Raw genomic sequence first — 22,147 nt, forward strand, 5'->3', positions numbered from 1 at the left:
AACATTGCTTGAACAATTCATGCTGAGGCATGGTGCTAAGCATGCTTGGAGGGCAGATGTACAGCCTGGGGCAGAGTGGCCTCTGCCTTCAAGGAACTTGGCAAGTACTGGAGAAGCATGTGCTTGGACCCTAGGAGACACGGAATACCAAAGTGGTGAGGATAGAGCAGAGTTTGGAGTAGACAAGAACTGGGTTTAAAACCTGATTCTGTGACCTACAGAACAATCCCTCAGGCTCTTAGCTACCACATCCCTAAAATCGATAATAACTGTACCCACCTTGCAAGGTTGTTAGTATCTGCTATATCATCACCATCACCATCGCCATCATCATCATCTAGTTTAATCCTGACAAATTAAGTTTATTCATTATGTTCTGGGCATTGTTTTAAACACCTCACATATATTCATTCATTTATCTCCATAGCAATCCTGAGTTAGATAACATTATCCCCATTTTACAGCTGAGGAGACTGAGGCATAGACTGATTAAATAAGTTATTTAAGGTCACATTGCTGTTAAGTAGCAGAGCTGGGCTGGGATTTGAACCTGGTTCTAGGACATTTGCTCTTAACCCCTGGACTACTCTTAGCTCTCATAATTATATATATATGTAAAGTTCTTAGCACAGTGTCTGGTACATAGTATAAATGATGGTGGGTGTTAATGTTACTAATGCTATGCCAGATAGGACAAGGCAGAATGAAGTGCCAAGGAAGTACTACAGTGGCATGTAGAACTCTGGTGAACAGGAGTTTAGGGAAATAATATTTATTGAGCTATTTATCTGATATCACAAAAATGCTCTTGAAGACAGGTTCCTGAAAGATTTTGTGACAGATTGGCCTGACAAATTTATCTTGGAATTTTAAGCTAAGAGTCTGTCTTCCCCCTGATTTGCTGGACTGCTTGTTTTATCCTGAACATTTAGCATGCAGCCATGTTATCTCAGGTTCCTTGTGCAAATAAACACCCTTCCCTCTCTGTGGTTCTATCCTCCCAGATTTCCTCTATAACTTCCCTATTGTCTTTGTGCTTTTATTGTAAATCACCTATGCTTCTTTTTGGAATTAGATACAGTCTGGGTTATAAAGTCATAAACTATATATGTATATGAAATATTTCCTATAAAGACCCTAAGTTATTTCTACTCTTCTTTTAAGTCATACCTTAAATACTACTTTCTTCTTGATTGATTAGGTTAAGCATCTCCTGGTTTCATGTCCACCATATCCTGACTTCCTCTATGGAGACGGTATGTATGAAATTGATTTTTTTTCTAATTTTATATTTCTTTTTCCTTTTAACAGTGAGATTAACCCTTAAGGTTCATACCAATCACCTGGGGATCTTGTAAAAAATGCAGATTCTGACTTAGTAGACCTGGGGTGAAGCCTGAGAACCTGCATGTCTAACAAGCTTCCATGTGAGGCTAATCATGTTGCCAGTCTGAGAACCACGTTTTGAGTAGCAAGATTTCACTAGACTAGGAATTGACAACCTACTGCCTGCGGGCCAAATCCAGCCATAAATGAAGTTCTGTTGAAATACAGCCACATGGTTTGGTTACTGATTGCCTCTGGATGCAAACCATCACAGCAGATTTAAATAGAGGGTGTATGCACCACAAAAATGAAAATACTTAGTATTGGGCTCTTTTCAGAAAAAGTTTGCTGATACCTGCTTTAGATTGCAAACTTCGTGAGGGCAGAGACCCTATCTGTCCTGATCCCTGCTGCATACCCAGGGTCTGTACAGTTCCTGACATAGAGCAGATATTCGATAATTATTTGAATAAATGAAATAAATCTTAGTTGTTCTATTGTTCTGATGCTCATCCTGGAGTTTTCACATTAAATGCATGTTTCCTCCTGAGACAGAGTTAGGGTTTTGGTTGTTTTCCACTCTCTCTGCTTAGTTGGAGTCTCTACACCTCAGAGAGAGCACGTTGGACCTGGCGAGAGCCTTGCAGAGATTGGAGGCCTGCTCTTCCTCTCAAGCAGCTACAGTGCAGTAATTAATTCATTGTTCCAATTTCAGAGCAGGCAGGTTTTTAATCCCTTCTGAAATTGGTTTAGGATGTGGAAGTCATAGTTCTCCACCCTCTAATTGCAATGGGGAGATAATGCTGCATTAGTATCACAATCTCGAGCATGGCATTGGGCTGGAAATAAATATCATTAAAGCTTTGAAAGCATGGCTGGCTGGAAACATTTCTTTTTCTATTTCACAAATTTAATGCAGAGAAGAGGTTGTGCTTATTCAAAAGAATGACTCTTTTGGAGGCAAAAGAAATTAAATGGGTATTTTTGAACACAGTCTTTCATGCTGAAAGTGAGTTTCAAGTCAAATGGAGTGGGTTGTTTGCATAGACTTGCTGAAATAATATTACCATCTGGTTTATCCAGTTTACATTATTTTTTTTGTCATTGCTGTTTGTTTACATTTACTTTGAACTTTGCACAGAAAGTTTACCCCTGAGTGAGGGTGACTGTGACAGTGTCTGAAAGCAGGGCTGGGAGATTGGAACTTGAGAGAAAAATGCAAATTTGGAGCAGCTACTTGGCTAATGTGGTCTCTTCCTTCATCCTTCTCTTAATCCTTCCTTTTTCCTTATGCAAACAGGAATCAGTTTCTATTCGGAGCCTTCTGGGGATTAATCAAAGGTCCTTGAACTAGGTAATGAAAAACTCAGGCATTTGTTCCTTCCTTAGTGTAGCAATGCTCTGATTTCTTTCTATACCCATTGTTAATCAAGAGTTTTCCAAACAAGAGCCTCTGACAGTTTTAGTACCTTGTTTGGTATATGTCTACTTCGGACCTTTATTGACAAGGCAGAAACCAACATGCTTTTAGGAGAAATGATAATATCTTCATATGATTCTGTGTATGTGTATAGCGTTATGTGCTTTTTGGCACCCTGACAGTAAAGCCTCTTAATAATGTATCTAGAGACAAGTAGAGCTATTGTTTTCCCATATTTTTGATGAGGAATTTGAGGCTCAGAGAAGTTAAGTGAATTTTCTAAGGTCACACAGCATGCTAGAGTCAGGCGAGATTAGAACCCAGATGTCCCCACCTCAAACATTTTTGCCATTAGACATTTCATTTAGCATCCTGCCCTCTGGGCACTCCCTGTTGGGAAGTTTGAAGGTGCCGATGTGACTTACAGGATCTCAGGTTGAAGCTGTGTGCTCTAGTCCCACATTCTCTAAGAAATCTTTACCTTTATTTTCCCAAGGTGTGGGGTGCAACTGTTGCATTGGACTGGCTCTATCTGGGGAGGAATCTAAGATACAAATCAGGCTATTTCTTTATTTCCTTTTTGCTTTGTAATCAGAAAATTAATCTCATTTATTGAGTCGCTGTAAGAGTCACAACAGCATTAACAATGATGATAAAAATAATGGCTACTTTTATAGGGTGATTATTTCCTGGGAATCACTTTACTTGTAAACTCTCGTTTAATCCTCATAGACAATGCACAAGAAAGGTGCTATTACCATCCTCATTTTACCAGATGAGGAAACTAAGGCTTAGGGATGTTATGAAATATGGGAACCTGGATTTGACATGTGTGTGACTCTAGAGTCCTTGCTCCGAGCCACTCATGCTGCCTCCTATGTGCCAGGTGAAGTGCTTTGTCCAAGGCCAGTAAGGGGCAAGTTCAGGATGCAAAGCCAGGTCCCCCTGACTCATTTCCTTCTGCTGAGATGCTTTGTCCCTGAGTGTGGGGAGAGCTGGCCTCATGGCAAGGACTCCCAAGGCCGGAGGGTAGAGCTGTTACTATAGAGCTACTCACCACATTTTTGTAGAAGTAGTATACCACCATCCTGGCCAGGCGTGAGTAACACCAGTGGCCGTGCACAAGCAGCAGCTTCTTGAGGTGCCTGAAGCGGGAGATGGCAAAGTCGCTGGACATGACGGCCTGAGAGGAAAGAGTAGAAGCATGAGAATCCATCCGTGGCTGCCATGGCCTCAAAGAGACGCCCTTGAGGACACTACTTTGTTCTCCATCTGCAACTGGCAGGGTCTGAAAGACCCTTTGAAGTTGAGGGATAAGACAAGTAATTAGCTTTGGTCTTCCTTAGATTGCTGGTTGGACTCTGACACCCCACTGTTTCTTCTCCAGAACAGAAATCAGGGCATGCTGGAAGGGACCTGTGGTATTCTTTGATCTCCTTCTCTATCCTGAAGGACTGGGCATAGGGATATGGTAATGGGATCATGAGTTGACACAGAAGTTTCTGGACTTTCAGTTGAGAACCCTGCAAAGCTCTCTGGGAGACATTCTTCCAACACAGTGGGAATTCCTTCAGTCTCCAATAAGGATAAAGAAGAGTAAGGAAGAAACAAGAACAGTTGAAGGGAACAATACCTGCATGCCTTCTTGTCCAGAGATTCCAATTCCAATATCAGCAGCTTGAATCATGCTTACGTCATTTGCTCCATCGCCTGCAAGAAGAGAGGTCATGATGTGTCTTTATTACTATTTCAACTGCTTGGGAACAATAAGAATGCTTTTGTATCCAATGGCTCCAATGTGTCCCTGTTTGTACATAATTTAATCATTTTAACATTACTCTGAATATTCTTATTTGAAAATTCATTGCTTGGCTTGAGAGGTATCTTCTCTACTTTGGGCAAGAAGCCCTACTTTTCTTCATCAACAGATATTTACTAAATGTAATTTTTTTCTGGGCACCATGTTAGATATGGGGATACAGTGGTGGTTAAGAGAGACTTGGGCAGTGCTTTATGGTTTAAAAAATGGTCCTCACAAATGTTGCAATGGACTTTACGGATGAGCAAATGGAGAATTTGAGAAATTTAGGGATCTGACAAGGGTAATTTGGCTATTGAAGGAACCCAGAAGAATTGAAACTCATATTTTAACAATTACAGGGTCAGTATGCCTTCTCTGACTCAGTATAACTTGAAATACTGACCATGTATGGATAGTCAAATCTCCAGAGGTCGTCAATAGGGCCTCCAAAGAGGGATAATAGTTTTAGTTCTGAACAGGAAAATAGGAATGATTAATTCTTGGGATTGAGGTATAGTTAGTTATAACAAATTCCAATACAATGAATTGAGTTGTTTCAGGAAATTGGAGGTAAGGCCATGAAAAAATATATATGTGCACACACACACACACAAACATGTGCATATCTAAGCCCTCCCTCAAACAGACATGATCTCCTTCTCTACCAACACTGTCAAATAAATTTTTCTACCATAGTGGAAATTTTCTGACCTGCACTATCTAATACAGGAACTACTAGCCACATGTGGTTATTGAAATGTGGCTGGTGCAATAGATGAAGTAAATTTTAAAATTTAATTTTAATTAGATTTAAATTTAAATTGCCCCATAGAGCTAGGGGCAACCAGCTTAGACAGCACAGCTCTTTGCAGTGAGAACTTTCCCACAAGCCTGGTTCTGATTCTTATGCTTTGTAGAACAGAGGTTGGCAAACTTTTTCTGTAAAGATTTAGGTAATAAATATTTTAGGTTTTGTGGGCCAAGAGATAAATCAAACAACTTTTCTTTCTAGAAGACCAATTGTCTTTTATGCATTTTACATTTAAAAAGGCAAAAACCAGAAGCTTTTGTATAAAACATGCATTTGACTGGATGTGGCCTGCAGGCTACAGTTTGCTGACCCCTGTTCTCTCCTACGTTGTCTTTATTCTCTTTCTCATCCCAGTATCTTCATACAGTAAGCTACAATTAAATGTATATATTATTCATGAAGAGGACATGGAATTGGGGGAGAGTACTTTCTTCCACAATTAATTGACAATAAAATTTATTGATCTTAAAAATTTTGTCATTATGGGCAGCTTTTATTTTTCATATAATTATTTACTTTTTCTTAATAGTATACCAGTGCGTAATTGTAACAGTCTCCATGGCAGAACAAACCCAACCTTTGAACCTCCTCTGTTAGTGAGCCAGGGAAAGCAGAGATGCAGAATCATGCTATTTTTCGCTCTGCTGGTTTTTGTTTCTGTTGCTATGGGAGTGAAGCCAATCTCCTACCTAAGGGAATCATTCCTGGACTATTGCCTGATGTGTGTCTCAAATTCTGAAGAGGACAGTTCATGGTATAAGTAGGATGCAGTTGCTAAAGGTCTGTTCTGCCCCCCTTTTTTTTCTGTTGTTGTTGTTCTGAACTGCTTTTACCTGAAGTCCAGGGGAAAAAACATAATGTATAATTAGCTTTTCATTTGAAATGATATAGGAAAGAAAATCTCTTTCCATGCCTGTGTAAGAGGAAGAAGAGGCTGGTATCCTCTGTAAGAATGTCTCGAAGTGAATGCAATATTTACTTGTGTGCTTGATATGAATTGCACCTGGGATGGAATGATGAATAAAACTGACATTGTCCCTCCACTCAAGGAACTCGTGGTCTACTGAGCAGACCATCACGGTAGGGCACATTTTGAGGTTATAAGTGGTAGGTATAACTCCTGGAAGAAATGAAAGACAGCTTGGAGTGGAGGAAGGAGCAATTTTCAGAGAACAGCTTGTATGAAGGCCTGGAACTGAGAGAGGACATAGTCCATGGAAAACAGTAAGCAGTTCCTTTCGGCTGGAATATGGAGTATCAAGGTTGGGGCATGGGGCTGTGGGCAAGGGAAGGTGGCCAGGTGATGTGAAATGTGACTGGCAGGTTAATGGAGAACAGATCATAAAGATCTTTTTTAAAACCAGTTTTGTAAGTTCCTGAAAGGTTTTAAGCAAACAAAGTTTTTGTTTCTCTGCCTTAACCAGGATCAAAGTTTAGTTCTCTCTAAACAATTAATTCTTCATCAGCTGACTTCATCAGCTAGCATTTATTGAGGAAATATTTCATTCTAGTCCATGTGTTTAGGAATGAGTGTACAAAAATAAACATGAGCCAGTCCAAATTCTTAAAATCTCCTCACCAGCCACTCAGACTCAGCAGAATAACAAATCCACAAGCACCTGAGGTGCATAGCACTTTGCTATGTGTTAAATATTAAAGAAATGGTCTGCAACGCAGAGTTGAAATGGTCTGAGTATATACTGAGGGTGGCAACATTTCTTAAACAACCTAGATGTTCTGAATTCCAGCCCCCTATGGCTTTGCCTTCTTTCTAAATCCTGACTTTTCCTTAGCTCACCTCCTAACCCCTGAACTCTGATTTACTCTCTCGCTTTCCTTAGCCTCCAAGGCCTCTCTTGGCTGCCACCATTTGATCAGTAGCTTGAACTCTTGCCTACTAAGGTGACGGCCTTGAGTGTGCCACATTGCCACCCATCCACTACACCGCGGATACCTATGGAAAGAGTCATGACGCCCAACTTGTCTCGCGCTAGCTTGACGATCATGCTCTTCTGGAGGGGCGTGCAGCGGCAGCACAGGACAGACCGGCAACACTGGGTCAACTCCAGGAATTTTTTCTCTAACTTTCCCTGGAAAATGACATTCAGCGTCTTCCCATCGATGACCAAGCCAACTTCTGGAACCACAGCTCTTGAGGTGGTGGACGGGGTCTCAGAAGATAGGCTGAACCCAAAGAGTTTGCGGTCTGGCTTCCCTGGTTCATAAAATTGCTTGATCTCTTCCAGTGCACAGTTGAAGATGGATTCACAGGTTTCCTTACAAAGAGTCATAATAACAAATACAGTCTTAGTAAGCAGTATGCTAAAATCTCACTTTATCTTTTAGGGAGGGAGTCATACAACTCGACAACCATAGAGATCATCTAGGAATCATTCTAATATTTGAAACAGCATTGGAAGAATATTAATTAGGAACCAATTTAATAGTTGAAGTGGGAGTGGAAATAGCTCAACAAGATTGGGATTGCTACATGGATAAGATAATAAAGAATACTATTATGATGATAGTGACATGTCATGATGGTATAGTGCTTTCTATTTCGCACAGGTCATTCAATTCTCCTTTGTTCCTCAGAACATTCCTACGTGGTAGGGTTGGGTGGGTATTACCAACTTTATTTTAGAGATGAGGAAATTGAAACAGGTGATTGGCCCAAGGTCATCCAACTTAGTAGTAGAGACAGGACCATTATTACTTAAACTGCAGCCTCCTAATTAAAAAAAAAATACATGGATATCATGTTTAAGCGTTGATCTACTCCATGGACGGTGCTGAGAATTGTTACAGGAATGTGTTGTTTATAGGCTAGAACTGATTATGGATGCGAAAGTATTATTGATTAAAAGAATTTCTTATTGTTTTTTCCTGGTGAACATCACTTTTTAATAAAGGAAGAAAAGGTGGTGGCAAGCAACAATATTATCAATTTAATAGAAGTGTTTTGTTTATGTTATCTTTATTTTACAGGGTAATTTTATCCTTGGCAAGGGATGATGATTTTTTTTGTTTCCTGAAGTGCTAAAATTTCTTTTAAAATAAATTAAATCATGTTAAAAGTGAGTCAATTTAAATGAAATCCTTAAATTAAAAACAGTACCAGGGCATATGTAGATTTTGAGTAAAATTGTAAATTTAGTTCTGAAATGACGTATTTGGGGAACATTGATCTAGCATTTCCTAGGAATGTTTGCAATAATTTCTTCTGGAGTGAGCAGAACCACAGTTCATTATTCCTGAGTCTTTCTTCAGGAGATGCTGAGCTGAGTGTTGATGGCAATAGAGGGTGCACAGAGCCTGGAGGGGATAATAAATCGTGGGGGTTTATTCCAGGGGTGGGTTGTCTATATCGGAGACATTTGCCTGGGGAGACATCAAAATGGTCCTTGATGAAAAGTAGGGATAGGCACAAATAAATATATATATATTTCTCCTATGTATGACTGCAGCAAGTCTGTGTGGATGTGAGGTTCAAAAAAAATCTCTGGATTTACTTATTTTCAAATTCTTTAAAAGTAATCATTACAATAGTTACCATTCATTTAACAGCTAACATATGTCAGGCATTGTGGTCGGCAGCCTTTAAGAGCACTCCCAGTGAATCCCAGCTTCTAGTCTTCCTGCCTGTGTCATTTACTCCCCTAGGGTATGGGCTGGACATACCGACTCCTTTCCAATGAAGAGAATTCAGCAAAAGTGATGGGATGTCCTTCCAAGAGTAGGTTATAAAAAGACCATGGCTTCTGATTGGGCGCTTTTTTCTCCCTTTCTCTTGAAGGCCTCTCCCTGTCCCTCACTGCCCCTGACCCCAGTTGGGACTTCAGATGAACCCATGGCCATGACCAACATCTTGACAGCAACCTCAAGGCAGACCTTGAGTCAGAGGCTCAGTAAGCTGCTGCTGGACTCCTGACCTGCATAACCTGTGGCCAAATGAATCTCTGTTGTTTTTAGCAGACAAGTTTTGGGATAATTTGTTATACAGCTATAGATAACCAATACAGGTACTGTGCTAAGTCAGTATTTTTCTTCTATGGTCTTCTTTAATCCTCCCAAGAACCTGTGAAGTAAATCTTTCAAACCCCTATTTTACAAATGAACCAAGAAGGAAGTTGAGAGAGAAATGATATCTGGGACATATTAAGCCTTTGAGATAGGTTGTAATAATAATAATAATAATAGTAGTAGTTATTATTATTAGTTCCTTTCTAATACTATTATGCCCTCTAAAATTCCTTGACAGATCAGCATTTTCAGTAATGGGTCAGTAATTTCCTCACTTTATGGAGAACGACCTTGATGTCTAGATAGGCCTCATAATTTGCTTATGGCTTTAAAAGAGACAGTAGCCCTAAATAAATTTATATCCCTTGAAAGAGACACCACTGAATACACAAATACGTTCAATTGGGGATTAAATAGGTCTAAGATTGAGAATGGATTATCCCATTCTCTGGCTTAACATATTTATGCATCTGCCACTTGTTCTCAGGTAAAAGGATGAGAAGGATTAGCCTTAGAGGGGTAGTGGGACTGAGGTATGGGCAGGACCTAGGAATCAGGACCTATTTTAGAAGGTGCTGGACGGCTTGAAAAGAGTTGACAGTGGCTAAATTAGAGATTGAGTGTGGCTGATTATTCCTTAGAAACTTTGGGTTCCTAACAAACGTCTTCAGCTTCCCACAAGAATGCATTCCACTTAATAACCCACCCAAACCCACTCCTTTCCCCTTAGGCTGGGTGCTTCACAGGCTCAAGGAAATTGTTCTTCAGGAATCACCTGGGGTGAAACCATCATCACAAATGGAATTTCCATTTTGGGAGGGGCAGGCAGGCACCCATATTATTACAGGGCTCAAGCACTGGAGCATGCTGCAAGTGACTTTCTTACCTAAACATAATATTCAAGCCAAAGATTTCTCTGAGATTATTTTCATTTCGAAAATTCATTGGGGTTTAATCTAATCATAGCATAATCTGTGCACCTGACAAGAAAGTAAATGATTTTTCCAATTCATCTAAAGACCCTCAGGCACTTTTCATAGTATATAAACTGCTTTTTTTTCTTAAAACTATGTGTATGTGATTTCTTCATGGAATAAAAAGCAAACATAAACCTTCTCAAGCTTATATTCTGAGTCCAAGTTGGCCTCAGGCCAAACCTTGAAAGAGAAAAGACAGCAACCAGCACCTTCCCAGCTGCTCTTTTTCTGTGTGGCTCTTTCCTTTTTCTGTTTTTCTCCCTCTTCTCCATCCCTTATCCCATGGTATGCCTTAGGTCTCCAGGCACCCCACTCCTGTCATACAGTACTTTCCTTGTTATTATCCTAAATCCTAATGCAATCCCAGTTTCCTTTCGATATATGCGTATGTCTCAAAGCCTATTTCTCCTGTTGATCAGACAAGAAGATGGTGGAACTTTAACTTTCTGCTCTTTTCATTGAGAAAATAAGTTTTTCCTCCTAAATACAAAATCATATTATAACTTTGAAAATAATTTTTCAGACTTTACACAGCCCCCTCTTCAAACCTTGTTCTCTGTCACCTACAACCTATTCTAGTTGAAAATTGCAGTTTTAAGATTTTGCTTATCTCTTTCTCTCTCCCATCCCATGTATACATACCGGTCTTATGTATCACTTCCTTCAGGTTTCTACTCTGGGGCAGGCTAATTTAGCATACAAATTGGAGCTGAAATTTTAAACTCAAAATAATTTCAATTTAATTGGGGCTTTTCCAATGGATGTGCTAATCCAAAGTAGTGAGAGACTGACGATTGCGGCTCTGTGAGCAAACAGTGTGGTACAGGCAAACAGCACTGGCCCTGCAGAAGGACAGAATTCTAGACTAGGTACTGTGGAGCAGAAACCAGCAGGGTGACCCTGGACAAGTGACTGAGTCCCAGTGGCCTTTCGTTCCTCATTTGTAAAATGGAGGAGATGGGATCAAGGATGGAATTTTGGGAGCCAGAACTTGCTAATAAGTAGTATATAAATAGTGAAAGAGAGACCCCGCATGGTGGGGGTGCGGTAGAGGATATTGATACTGGATGACTTCCAGGACCCTTCCAGCTCTGATGCTTAGTGATATTTTGGGGTAGGGACGTTTTTCCTGTGTATCTAAATCCCACCCATAAGCTCATCTCTTGTTTGGTTGAGATGCTGCTCTGAACTTGGACATCTGGTCTTCCTGTTGCACCTCACCTGATTCTCTGTGTTGATGGTGTAGACCGTGTCGGTCTGATCTAAGAGTCTGCAAGAATAGGCAATATTGACTGCGGTCTCCTGCTTGTCTCCAGTCAAGACCCAGAGTTGGATCCCAGCCTGGCGCAGGGCAGCGATTGTATCTGGAACTCCTTCCTGCAGTCGGTCTTCAATCCCAGTGGCTCCTGGAATGATCAAAGACACCAGAGCTCACATTTACAGGAAAAGGTAGCTGTCTAGTTGCCCCAAGGCTCTATCAAGCCAGGTGATGTTTATTGAACACCTTCCATGTGCTAGGCTGGACTAAGCAGCCAGGATAGAGCAGGGAACAGGACAGAGGTGATCCCTACCCTCTCAGAACTCAAAGGCTCACTGAATAAGGACTGATATCAGAGCTATCTGAGGAGAGAAGGTTAGGGTGCTGTGTGAACATGTAACTAGAGAACTGAACTTCATCTGGTAGGTCAGGGAGTGCCCTGCTGAGGACACATAAAGCAAAGAGGTGGGGGAAAAGGAGAATTCCAGTTTGGGGGATCAGCATGTGTGAAGGCCCAAAGAGGTCAGAGGAGAAGACACAGGAAGGGAGGCACAGCGGGGTGAGAGATGAGGTTGGAGAGAGTGGTAAGGGTTGGATCACACAAAGCTTTGTCAGGGCATTAAGGGATTTGGATTTTATTTGGTAGTAAAGGAAGCTATTAAAGCGTATTATGCTAGAGAGTGACAGGATCAATTTTGAGTTTTAAGAAGATCACTGTAGAAAACAGATTGGCGATTGGAGGAAGTAGGATTAAATTCAGGGGTTGCAACTTGTTAGGACGCTATGGAGTTCAGAGAAGAAGTAGCCTGGACTGGCATAGGGGAATTAGGAGTTGAGAGAAGTTGAGGGATTGAAATCTTTGTTTTGCAACTGATTACAGAAGAATTCATAGGGACTCATGTATCTGATAATGTTCTTGGAAGGAATTAAGCAGGCAGCATCCTTAATTTTTTTTTTAAATGATCTCAAACTTTGTACCAACCCTGGTGAATATATATACTCAAATACCGAATTACTGAGTGATTAAGCAGAAATAAATCTGAGTTTAAATTGAGATTCATTTCAGACCACAGACTAACGGATACTCGTTTCACCCTGGGCAGGAGCAAAGCATTTCATTTCTTTTAATAATCCAGAGTGACAATAGGTTGGCAAAGCAGTTACGTTGGATGCATATTGAAAAGACAATTTCATATTGTAGGACTCAGCATGAATGCAGTGCAGCTTTTTAATGGCATGGAAGTTTCTTGGTAGCAAGATGAAATCTTTCCCTGGCCCTGGCCCTCTCCTTCCCAAGCCACCTTGAAGGAAGAAAAATACCCTCTCTCTCCTGAAATGTGCCTGTTTTGTATTTCAGATCCAAGCGCGTAAACAGCCCCATGAAAAGTGATGCCTCAATCCTCCTTTTTCCCTTGCAAGGGTTAGCCTGGAAGGTGAGATTCTGAAGCTGATTTATATGAAAGTGAGGCAGAGTGAAGGAGAGAGGAGGAAAAACACATTTATTTGTGTGAAAGAGAAAATGAAATGGGGAAACTGCGAGAGCCTTTCCCGGCGTGGGGAAGCTGACAAGTTCTGACAAGTGTGTGGTCTTCCACGCAGAAGGCGCCGATGAACGTGGCTTGCTGAGCCCAGAGTGTGCCCCAAACAAAAAGCAGCCTCTGCGAGGGGAGAGGCTGACCAGGTGCCCTTAAGGGGATGATGTCCTGGTGGCCTCGTGTGGTGGACAGAGCTGTCTAGTCGTGCCAGCCTCTGTCCTTGTTAAAATGAGCTCTTGAGGCCAGCTTTAAAGGGGCCCCATATGAGGAAGCAAGCAAAAGCCTCAGCAGCTGCAATGCAGGAACCACAGAAGTCTGAAGGAGGTGGGGAGCAAACTTCTCCCACCCTGCTTGCCACCTAACCTGAGAAATCTCATTGCTAGCTCTTACATGTAAAGACATCAACGTTCTTTGACAGTGACTTTGGGTCTTTCCCTTTGTGCCTGCTCGACTTGGAGTGAGTGTGTGAGGCTTGGGGTGGGGAAGGGGCTACAGATATGTGTCCCTGCGTGCAACCAGGTCATGATGGGAACCAGGACTTGGCCTCGACCCCAGGTCATCATGGCCTCCCACGACAAGAGAAGGCTTTTTGCCATGTGGTCAGTACTCTCTCTTTGGGCCTTACCTTAACTGTATCTTACTCCTGAGATGTGGGGAGGTTATTTCTGAGAAACAAAGACTCCCCCTTCACCCTTGGCAATCCTTTCCCTTCAACAGATATCCTATGATGACTTTTAATTGTTTTCCATGCTTCTCTCCCCCAATCCTCATTTTATCAATCCAGCATCTATGCAGCAACAGCCAATGTGATTTTTATAAAGCATATATTTATCCCTACTTCCACCCCTTTCACCTTTCCAAATTCTTGGTTTACAATTTATACAGCCCTTCAGAATCTGGTCTCTCTCACCTTACATCATCTTTCCCCACACTGCGTGGTCCAGCCTCAGCAGGCTTCTTTATGTCTCCAGCTGACTCATACTTTCTCACCTCCAAGCCTTAATTTATGCCTATCCCTCTGTCCAGAGCCCTCTCCTCTTTGCTTTGACCAACTTCTACTCCTTTCAGTTCTTGACCGTCCTACATCCTCCCTGGCCCTGGCTAGGTTGGCACTTCCTCCTTTGTGCTTATATTCCACCTGGTACTTCTCCCAGCCAGCCCTCATCACACTCCATTAAAATTACTTGTCTAATCATCCCATTTCCATGCTGAACTCTGAGCTCTGGGAGGGCAGGGTTCTCCTGTTTCTTGTTACGCTCCAATGCCTAGCACATAGAAGGTGCTCAACAAACATTTGAATGAAGGAAGGAGTATTGGAGAAGGAGCCAAACTCCAGCTTCTGCCAGCAGAATGGGTAAACATGTTCCCAGGGCAGACTCGGGGAGCTGTGTGTGGAGTCTGGTCTGTGTATTGGCATTTCCTATGTGTGCCAAATACCTGGAAGGGTCCCCAAGGGAAGGTTTCTAATGGAGAAATATTTGCAACAGTGTCAGATTCGGGGCCAAGAATTCCCATTCCAACTTGTAGCATTTCTGTTTTCAGTTAACAATGACTTAGCTTTAGCTACCAAGTAAGGTGAGTTGATTCTCCAGATGCTGTGCTGTCTCCATTAGAAGCTCATCTCGATTATCAAGGGATGCCTCTGCTTCACGGCGAAAACTGGCCCATCGCTGGAAGTCCTCCTCACTTACCACCTATAAGACAGGGAGGGACTAGTTCACAAATCTAGATGGGTCCAGAAGCAGAATCCCTCACTCTGCAATTGGATGGAGCTTTCTCCTCAATGCTTATTTTTTTTTGAATGCACAAATCAATGAAAGTTTGATCTTCATGTTTCATTATTATCCAAGATTTGTTGCTCCCCAACCATGCTCTGGGCACTGGAGATACAGCTTATATATTGGTGAAAAGCAAGAGACTTTATCAAAGTAAATAATATGAAAGAATAGAAAATTTAAAGGAGACCTATGAAAAAAAGTGTTATGAGTAAAATAAAAAATAAAAAGGAGTACCAAGACTGTGTGTGGGGGGGTATAGCTGTGCGGAGGGAGCTACATTCATTAGAATGTTCAGGTATCTTTTATGAGATGACACGCCAGCTGAGACCCAGTGACAAGAAGGGGCCAGTCATGGGAAAGAGCAAGTGCAAAGACTGCAAACCAGTAATGAACTTTGTCTTCTCTCTGTTCCTTGAACATGCCAGTTGGGTAAAGGATGGAGAGCAAGGTAAAGAGAGGCCAGTGATGAGGCAGAAAATGTAGGCAGCAGCCAGTCTTGCATAGTCTGGTAGACCTCTCGATGAGGCACGGTGCCATGCAGGTGGAGATGCCCAATAGCTGAATGAGCCCTACTGGGGGCCAGGTCTTCCTCTCTTAGATCCCCACAGCATGTTTATGCTGGTGTCACCTGCATAATCTCTCACAGCAAAGAAAGACTCTTGTTCAGGCATCAGATATTCCTTGACTGTCCCTCTGTTCATGGTACTTTAGGGAACATCAAGCAGACGCAGGTAGACCTTTTGCTCTTGAAAGTCATAATTTATTAGGGGAGACAAAATATGCACAGATAACTGATGAGAAATAGGAAATGGTAAGGGTATAATTACAATTAATGGAGTAGCAGGCATTCGTCACTGTACCACTGTGAGTAGATTACCTTACTTAGTCTCCACAACAGCTGTATGAAGTAGGGGGCATTAGCATCACTTCATTGATAAAGAAAATCCCAGACTCAGAGAGATGAAGTAACTTGCTCTAGGTCACAAGTGATGAATCAGGGACTTGCACCTAGGTGGGTCTGGTTTTCAAGTGGGTGTTGTTAAACTCTATGTTTCACAAGTTACCATCAAAGAGATGGCAAATAGGGATTTATGGAGGAGAACTCACTTCTAATCTTCTAGAAACCTGTATACATTATGGCTCCCTACTAGATTGTAGGGGCCTCAATAGATGCTCTTGCTCTATGATTCATAGCCCTCTTTGCTTGCCTCCTTTGAAGTGGCTGCAAAGTGAGAGACCTGCAGGGCATGAGGTAGGTAATCTTCATGACCATAGCAGGGCCAAGGGCAAACAATAGGGAGTGGTAGGGAGTGAAGCTAACCACAGAACCCACCAGAATATATCCCTCAAAAAGGCCAGCTGGTACAGGGCTCTAGGTAATTGTTCCCATCCAAGAAGAGAAGCCAGTTTTCTAGATCCTCCACGTTTGCAAAAGAAACCAGAAATCTAGATTTTTACCTGATCACAAAGAAGCCCTCAATTTTAAATCTTAAGTGTATTAGTCAGGGTTCTCTAGAGAAACAGAACCAACAGGAGACATCTGTAAATATGAGATTTATAAGGGTGTCTCATGCAACCAGGAAAATGTTAAGAGTCTAAAATCTGTAGACAGGCTATGAAACTGACAACTCTGATGAGGGGTCTCAATGAACTCCACAAGAGAGGCTGACTGGCTGAAGAAGCAGTGAAAATTCTCTCTTTTCCCTTAAAAATCTTCAACCGACTGGCTCAAACCCAACTGATTGGATTATCTCATTTGTGGGAGAAACACTCTTACTTCATTGCAGATGTAATCAGACAGAGCTACAATCGGCTGACTGATGATTTAATAAACCAGTGTTCTGGTTTATCAACAGTCATGAAATGTCCTTGCAGTAAAGGTTAGGCCAGTGCTTGGCTGACCAGGCAACTGGGCACCATCATCTGGCTCCTTTTTGGGTTGTTACTAGAACCCAACGATCATATTAGGTAAATATTTAGAAAGATTTTGTGAAGACAAAAATATAACATCAAAATATAATTTTATGGGTATGGGCTACTTATTACATATTCAATGAAAAGCAGGGAACAATAAAGACACACCGATAGGGGACCTTGCCGTTCAGATTCCTGTTCCAGCAAAATTATCAAGATCATGGGTCATTATGGTGAGTCAGATTAGCTCATCTAGAAAATATTAAAATAACCAACATTAAGGCTCTTTTAAAAAGAAAAAGCAAAAACAGAAGCAGGCTCAGGCCTTTTGGCTGCCTGATAATATTCAAAACATGCTTGGAGGAACTTGGTCTTACCTTCTTGGCGATGCACAGTGTACGCAGGCCGTCTCTTGCATACAAGTCTAAATACTTCTGAGTATGGGCTCGGATTTTCCTCAGCTTCTTTTCCACATCAATGTCAGTCACTGTCAAATTGTCATGTCCCCCATGAGGTCATGTGCAAATACATGAGGATCCCTGTCCTCAATACCCTGGAATCTTTGGGGTGACTGCAAACATTTTAGAGAAGGAATCCCCTTACAGCCCACCTCAGAGGTACGGAAGAGTTCTCCTGGCTGTCAGGGTGCCCTGGAAGGTGACTAATCCAGTTGTCCTTAAATTATCTGCTTTCTGCATACTATCATCAAAAGCCTGGCTGAGGAAAGTGCTATTTAAGGAAGGGTGGAGGTCTAAGGTAGTGTTTTCAAACATTTGTTTGCAATGAAATCACTTGGGAAACTTAAACCAATAATAGAGATTCCGAGACCCAATTCAAGCCCTGCTGTGTAGAGTCTCCCAGGGAAGGGGCCAGAACTCTGAATCTTTGATCAGTTAATTCGTTGTTTCCCATAGAGACAGCTTAGCCGTGGATGGTCAACTGGCTTAGGAAACTGTTCCCTAAGTCCTGAACATGTTGTTCTCTCTGTCACTACTTTGGTCCTTGTATCTAGTGAAGTCCCTGACAGCTACAATCCTGGATCTCATTAGCTACATTTTTCACAACATTGGGTTTGCTGACTTAGACTTTCTATATAAGAAAAGTCTTAGAAAAATATATTGCATTTCCTATAAATTCAGGGTAAAAAATACTTTACTGTGGCGCTCGGTGCTCAAAGTTCCCTTTATAAAGTCCTACATAGTGTTTCTTTTTTTCTGAGAAATATCTGTCTCTTTCTCTTGAAATTCTAGTACTTTCATCTATCACGTAATAAGAATTTTTAAGCCTGGGTTAGCTGGCATGGGACAGGATTGATTCATAACCACCTCCCTTACTTTTGACCAGTTGCAGCACTTTGTGAAGCTAAGCTTGGAAAAGATTTCTGAATCCTTCTTTACCAAGGTTGGATTGAAATCTCTAGAGGTTCTAAGCTATGAAAGATTTGTGCCCCTCACCCATCCCTTTCTCTAATGCAGAAATTACAAACACAACCCTGAAAAGTAAAATAAGTATGAAGAAGCCAGCCAAGCTCTGAATAGTCCCATGATACTTCTTTAATAGGGGTGCTTTTATTTGACATAAAAATCCTTTTAAAGATGGTTTTCTTGTGTTTTTTTTTAGGTTCTGTTTTGCTGGTGCCTTAAACACAATCTTCATTTGACCATTGGCTTACTGAGCATTATTTTCAATATGCACCACTTTCAATACTCTATTTACAGTAGCCATGGGGTTTGGAAATTAAACTCCTCTGCCTACTCCTTCTGAGCCTTACAGTCTACCTTTTGGCTCAGGCTGCCAGAAACCTCAGAATCAAGTTAAATGTTCAAACAGAGTAAATATATTAAACCTTGGGTTTTTTTCCCCTCCCTTTCAAAGCTCAATTCTTACTGTCTTTTCTGGCATCTTTTTTTGGGAAGCATTTTGAATCCATTTTGGAGTCAGGAGAGGAACAAATGAACATCTCCAGGACAGTGTGGACGGCTATTGCCCAGGGATGGAGTGTCAGGGCTCCCCTGACTCAGAAGCCCTGAACTCACTTGTCTGCCAGCGTCTGGGGATGGAGAGGCCTAATTAGTGCTCTTCCCGTTCTAAATACTTATCAATTCCCATGAGCCTCTTGGCCCCGGTCCACAGCTGATAATGCAGGAGGCACAGGAATGCCTGGGCAATTTTAAAGCTTGGCTAGTATCTACTGTCCTGGGAGAATCAAAGCCCCATAACTGTCTCCTTCTTGTTAGCAGTCAGGAAACGGCTGCACAGTAATTCATGCTGCTCCAAAATTGGACACTGATATGTGGGAACTTTGGAACGTCTCTCTGGCTTGATGCAAGTTTACAAAAATACACTTGGAGGAGGCTGGGGAAGGAGGATGACAAGCGGGACACCTGATACTTCCCAGAGTGATCTGAGGCTGGTGCAGCCTTCCAGTGGCATGGAAAAGGCTCTGAACTAGGATTCGGGATACCCGGGTTTGGGAAAAACCACTGTTAGCTCTGTGACCTCTCCTAACTCACTTCCTTTTCAGCACTCAGTTGGATTCTTTTCAAAGTGAAGAGTAAGACACACAAGGTGTTTCAGGCTATATTAATGGATATCCTGCCACAAAAACAAAAACATGTATGAAGAACCCATATTTAAATTAGTTTGGAAAACTGGAAATTGGGGAAAATAAATTTAAATAGAATTCTCTATTACAAGACTGTCCAGAGCCTTTAATACACTAATGAGCATTGAGATTCTCCAAGACAAGATGTAGAATGCAGTGTTTTAAAGTTCATTTGACTATGGGGCCTGCTTTGAGGAGAACATCTCATGGGCCTGTATTCCTGCTGGGACCTGCTGACCTAGGTGACATTGCAACTCAAGCTCCTCACTGCTCCTTAAACTGCAGAGCCCTCTGTTTTTGGCACCGTGCTGAGGCGTGACCTACCATGGGCCGGGTCTTCCAGCAGGTCCACGATGACCGAGTCGGCGCCCTTGGTGTAGACAATGATCTCCCGGGTCAGCGGGTGCCTCACAACCACAGACATTCTCTTCCTGACAGAGTCAAAGCTCAGGGTACAGAGCAGGTCGAAGGTGAGGCAGGTGCCCTGCGGCAGACGCACGGTGACCTGCTCAGGCGTGCGGGACACCAGCGTGAAGTTGTAGGCACGGGCGGCATGTACCAGGGCAGCCTCATCAGGGCTCTCCGCCTCGTAGCAGAGCTCAGGCCCGGCCGGGGATAGGGCTGGGGTCTCCAGCACCTCCTCCAAGGAAGCACCCCCTCCAGGCTCCAGGAAGTCAATCTGGTCCCATGGGCTGCTCCTATAGCCGCCATCAGTGGAATAGCCTCCACTGCACACAGAGGCATCGTCTTTGTCATCCGAGTCTGTGGTGGGCATGGTGGTCCCCAAACTCTCCCCCAGGTCCGTGTCAGAGGGCGCAGTGGATGAGAATGACTGGCTGAGGCTAGAAAGCTTCAGCTTCTGGAAGAGTTGCTGAATCTTCTCCAAGGATGTCCCCAGAGCTTTGGTCGAGGGTGGGATGGTGACCTTGAGATTAAGAAAGAAAGTAGAACATCATTCTCTGTGCTAGAAAATAATATCAGATTTTCTTAGGGTAGAATATAAAGGTTGTTTTGCAATAAGTGGATTATCTGGGACTTCTGTAATTGTGGGCAAATCTCTTCCATTTAGGGGGTGTAAGTTTACCCAACTGTAAAATGAAGGGGTCAGGACAGATGTTTTCTTCCTGCCTGACATTTTAGGGGTTGGCATTGCTCATTTGGTCTTCTGTCTTTTGACTATCCCACTGTGATTGTGGTCAAAAGAAAGAAAAATAGACAAAACCCAAACTCAATAAGAATTCACTTTCTTTGAACTCCTGCCATAGCCTGGTCTGCTTTATCTTTGCATGCAATATCTCATTCTATCTTTCCAGCAACTGTTTGGGATACCACCATCATCCTCAATTTTTTTGGGTAAGAAAACTGAGGCATAAAGAATTTAAGTAAATTCGCTAAGATCACACAATGTGTAAGTAGTGGAGCTGGAACTCAAATCTAGGTCTGACTGATTCCAGAGATTGGACTCTGAACATTGAGCTACCTGCCACCTAAAGCCCATCATTAACTTGAAAACTGAAAGTTGAAGGCTGGCCTTCCTCAAATGGTACCCCTTCCTCTCTCAAAAATACATTTCATTTCTCAGATATTGCATCCTGCTTCACAAAGTCCCCAGAAGACTTTTGATAACTTGGCAGCTTTCCAGGGGCTGAAGAATTCAGGGCAGGTTGGAACATAGGTTTAAAAACAAAAGGTTTAGATTTGGTGCCTGGGTGAACCCTCGTTTCTTGGTCTTATAGGCATAGGTTATACCAGCAAGTACTCTGAACAGTGACTCATAAGGCAGGCTAGTTGGCAGCATGTATAACTGAGTTCAAATCTACCCCTAGTATGGAAAAATAATTCAAATATAACCTTCTGTAGATGGTCATCTAACTGTGTTATCTCCACGGGCACATGGTGCTAATTATTTTTTAACCTCTGTATAAAAGCAGAGACCAGCATAACATAATATTATAGGAGCCATATGGAGTCATACAAATGACTCCCCCATGTACCAACTGTGTACTGTCCAGTAAGTTACTTAAGCCTTTGAGCCACAGTTTCTTTAGTTGTTAAATCCAAGAACATAGCTCATAGTGTTGGTGGGTGTGAGGATTAAAAGGCAATGTAGGCAAAATGTTTGTTATGGAGAATTACACATAGTAAATGCTCCAGAAATGTTAAATATTCCCTGCAGACAGGATAGACTCAAAATTTGAAAACTACTCAGAGACTGCATAAATAACTTTGTTTGATTTGAAAACAAGGAAACTAGAGGCTAGAAAGGACAATGAACCTGTTCGAGGTGTCACAATGATGAAACGATCTTTTTAGCTGTGGCTGGCACTCTGGTGTCTGGTCGCCTTATTCAGAGCTTCTCTCCTTGGGCCCCCTGCTCCATCTTCTCCCCTACCTCTCCTCCTTCCCACCACCCACCTTCGCCAGTCCTTACTCTCTGCCTGGGCTCGGTGGTTGTGGAGACCATGACGGAATTGCAGATGGTTAGGGCAAGGAAGAAGTCAGCAATGGAGGAGGTGGTGGACAGGGAAGGCTTGGCAGGTCTGGTGTCCGACAAACTCTCCAGCCACAGGGCAGCATCTCGCACCTTGGTCAGGAGGTTTCTATCTGGAGTCACATCTTTTTCCTAGGAGAAAAATGCCTCCGTGAGGGCCTGTTCTGAAGGAATTGAGAAGGAAGGCTCCTTCAACTGGTTCTTTGTA

At 42.3% G+C, this 22,147-nt stretch overlaps 1 protein-coding gene and 1 long non-coding RNA gene across 4 annotated transcripts in view; one reads left to right on the plus strand and one right to left on the minus strand.

Annotated features, from left to right (window-relative positions):
• LOC143664069 (uncharacterized) overlaps positions 1–22,147 on the plus strand; it is a 113,099-nt gene that overhangs the window by 82,876 nt on the left and 8,076 nt on the right. Inside the window, exons 5-6 of one of the 2 annotated variants that reach the window (XR_013166291.1) lie at positions 1,202–1,256; positions 4,134–4,499. This is a non-coding gene — a long non-coding RNA (uncharacterized LOC143664069). Of the gene's footprint in view, positions 1–1,201; positions 1,257–4,133; positions 4,500–22,147 lie in introns of those variants that run through there. The other variant, XR_013166292.1, reaches the window with a different exon arrangement.
• The window catches only part of ATP10B (ATPase phospholipid transporting 10B (putative)), a 304,465-nt gene that overhangs the window by 22,641 nt on the left and 259,677 nt on the right, over positions 1–22,147 (minus strand). For both annotated transcript variants that reach the window (XM_077137580.1, XM_077137581.1), the window contains 8 exons: positions 21,880–22,071; positions 19,773–20,373; positions 17,221–17,330; positions 14,719–14,845; positions 11,580–11,764; positions 7,313–7,634; positions 4,380–4,456; positions 3,804–3,929 (listed from right to left, as the gene is read on the minus strand). In XM_077137580.1, coding sequence (XP_076993695.1) covers positions 3,804–3,929; positions 4,380–4,456; positions 7,313–7,634; positions 11,580–11,764; positions 14,719–14,845; positions 17,221–17,330; positions 19,773–20,373; positions 21,880–22,071 — 1,740 coding nt within the window. The remainder of the gene's footprint in view (positions 1–3,803; positions 3,930–4,379; positions 4,457–7,312; positions 7,635–11,579; positions 11,765–14,718; positions 14,846–17,220; positions 17,331–19,772; positions 20,374–21,879; positions 22,072–22,147) is intronic.

Source organism: Tamandua tetradactyla, chromosome 20 (genome assembly GCF_023851605.1).
Source record: "Tamandua tetradactyla isolate mTamTet1 chromosome 20, mTamTet1.pri, whole genome shotgun sequence".
NCBI lineage: Eukaryota > Metazoa > Chordata > Mammalia > Pilosa > Myrmecophagidae > Tamandua > Tamandua tetradactyla.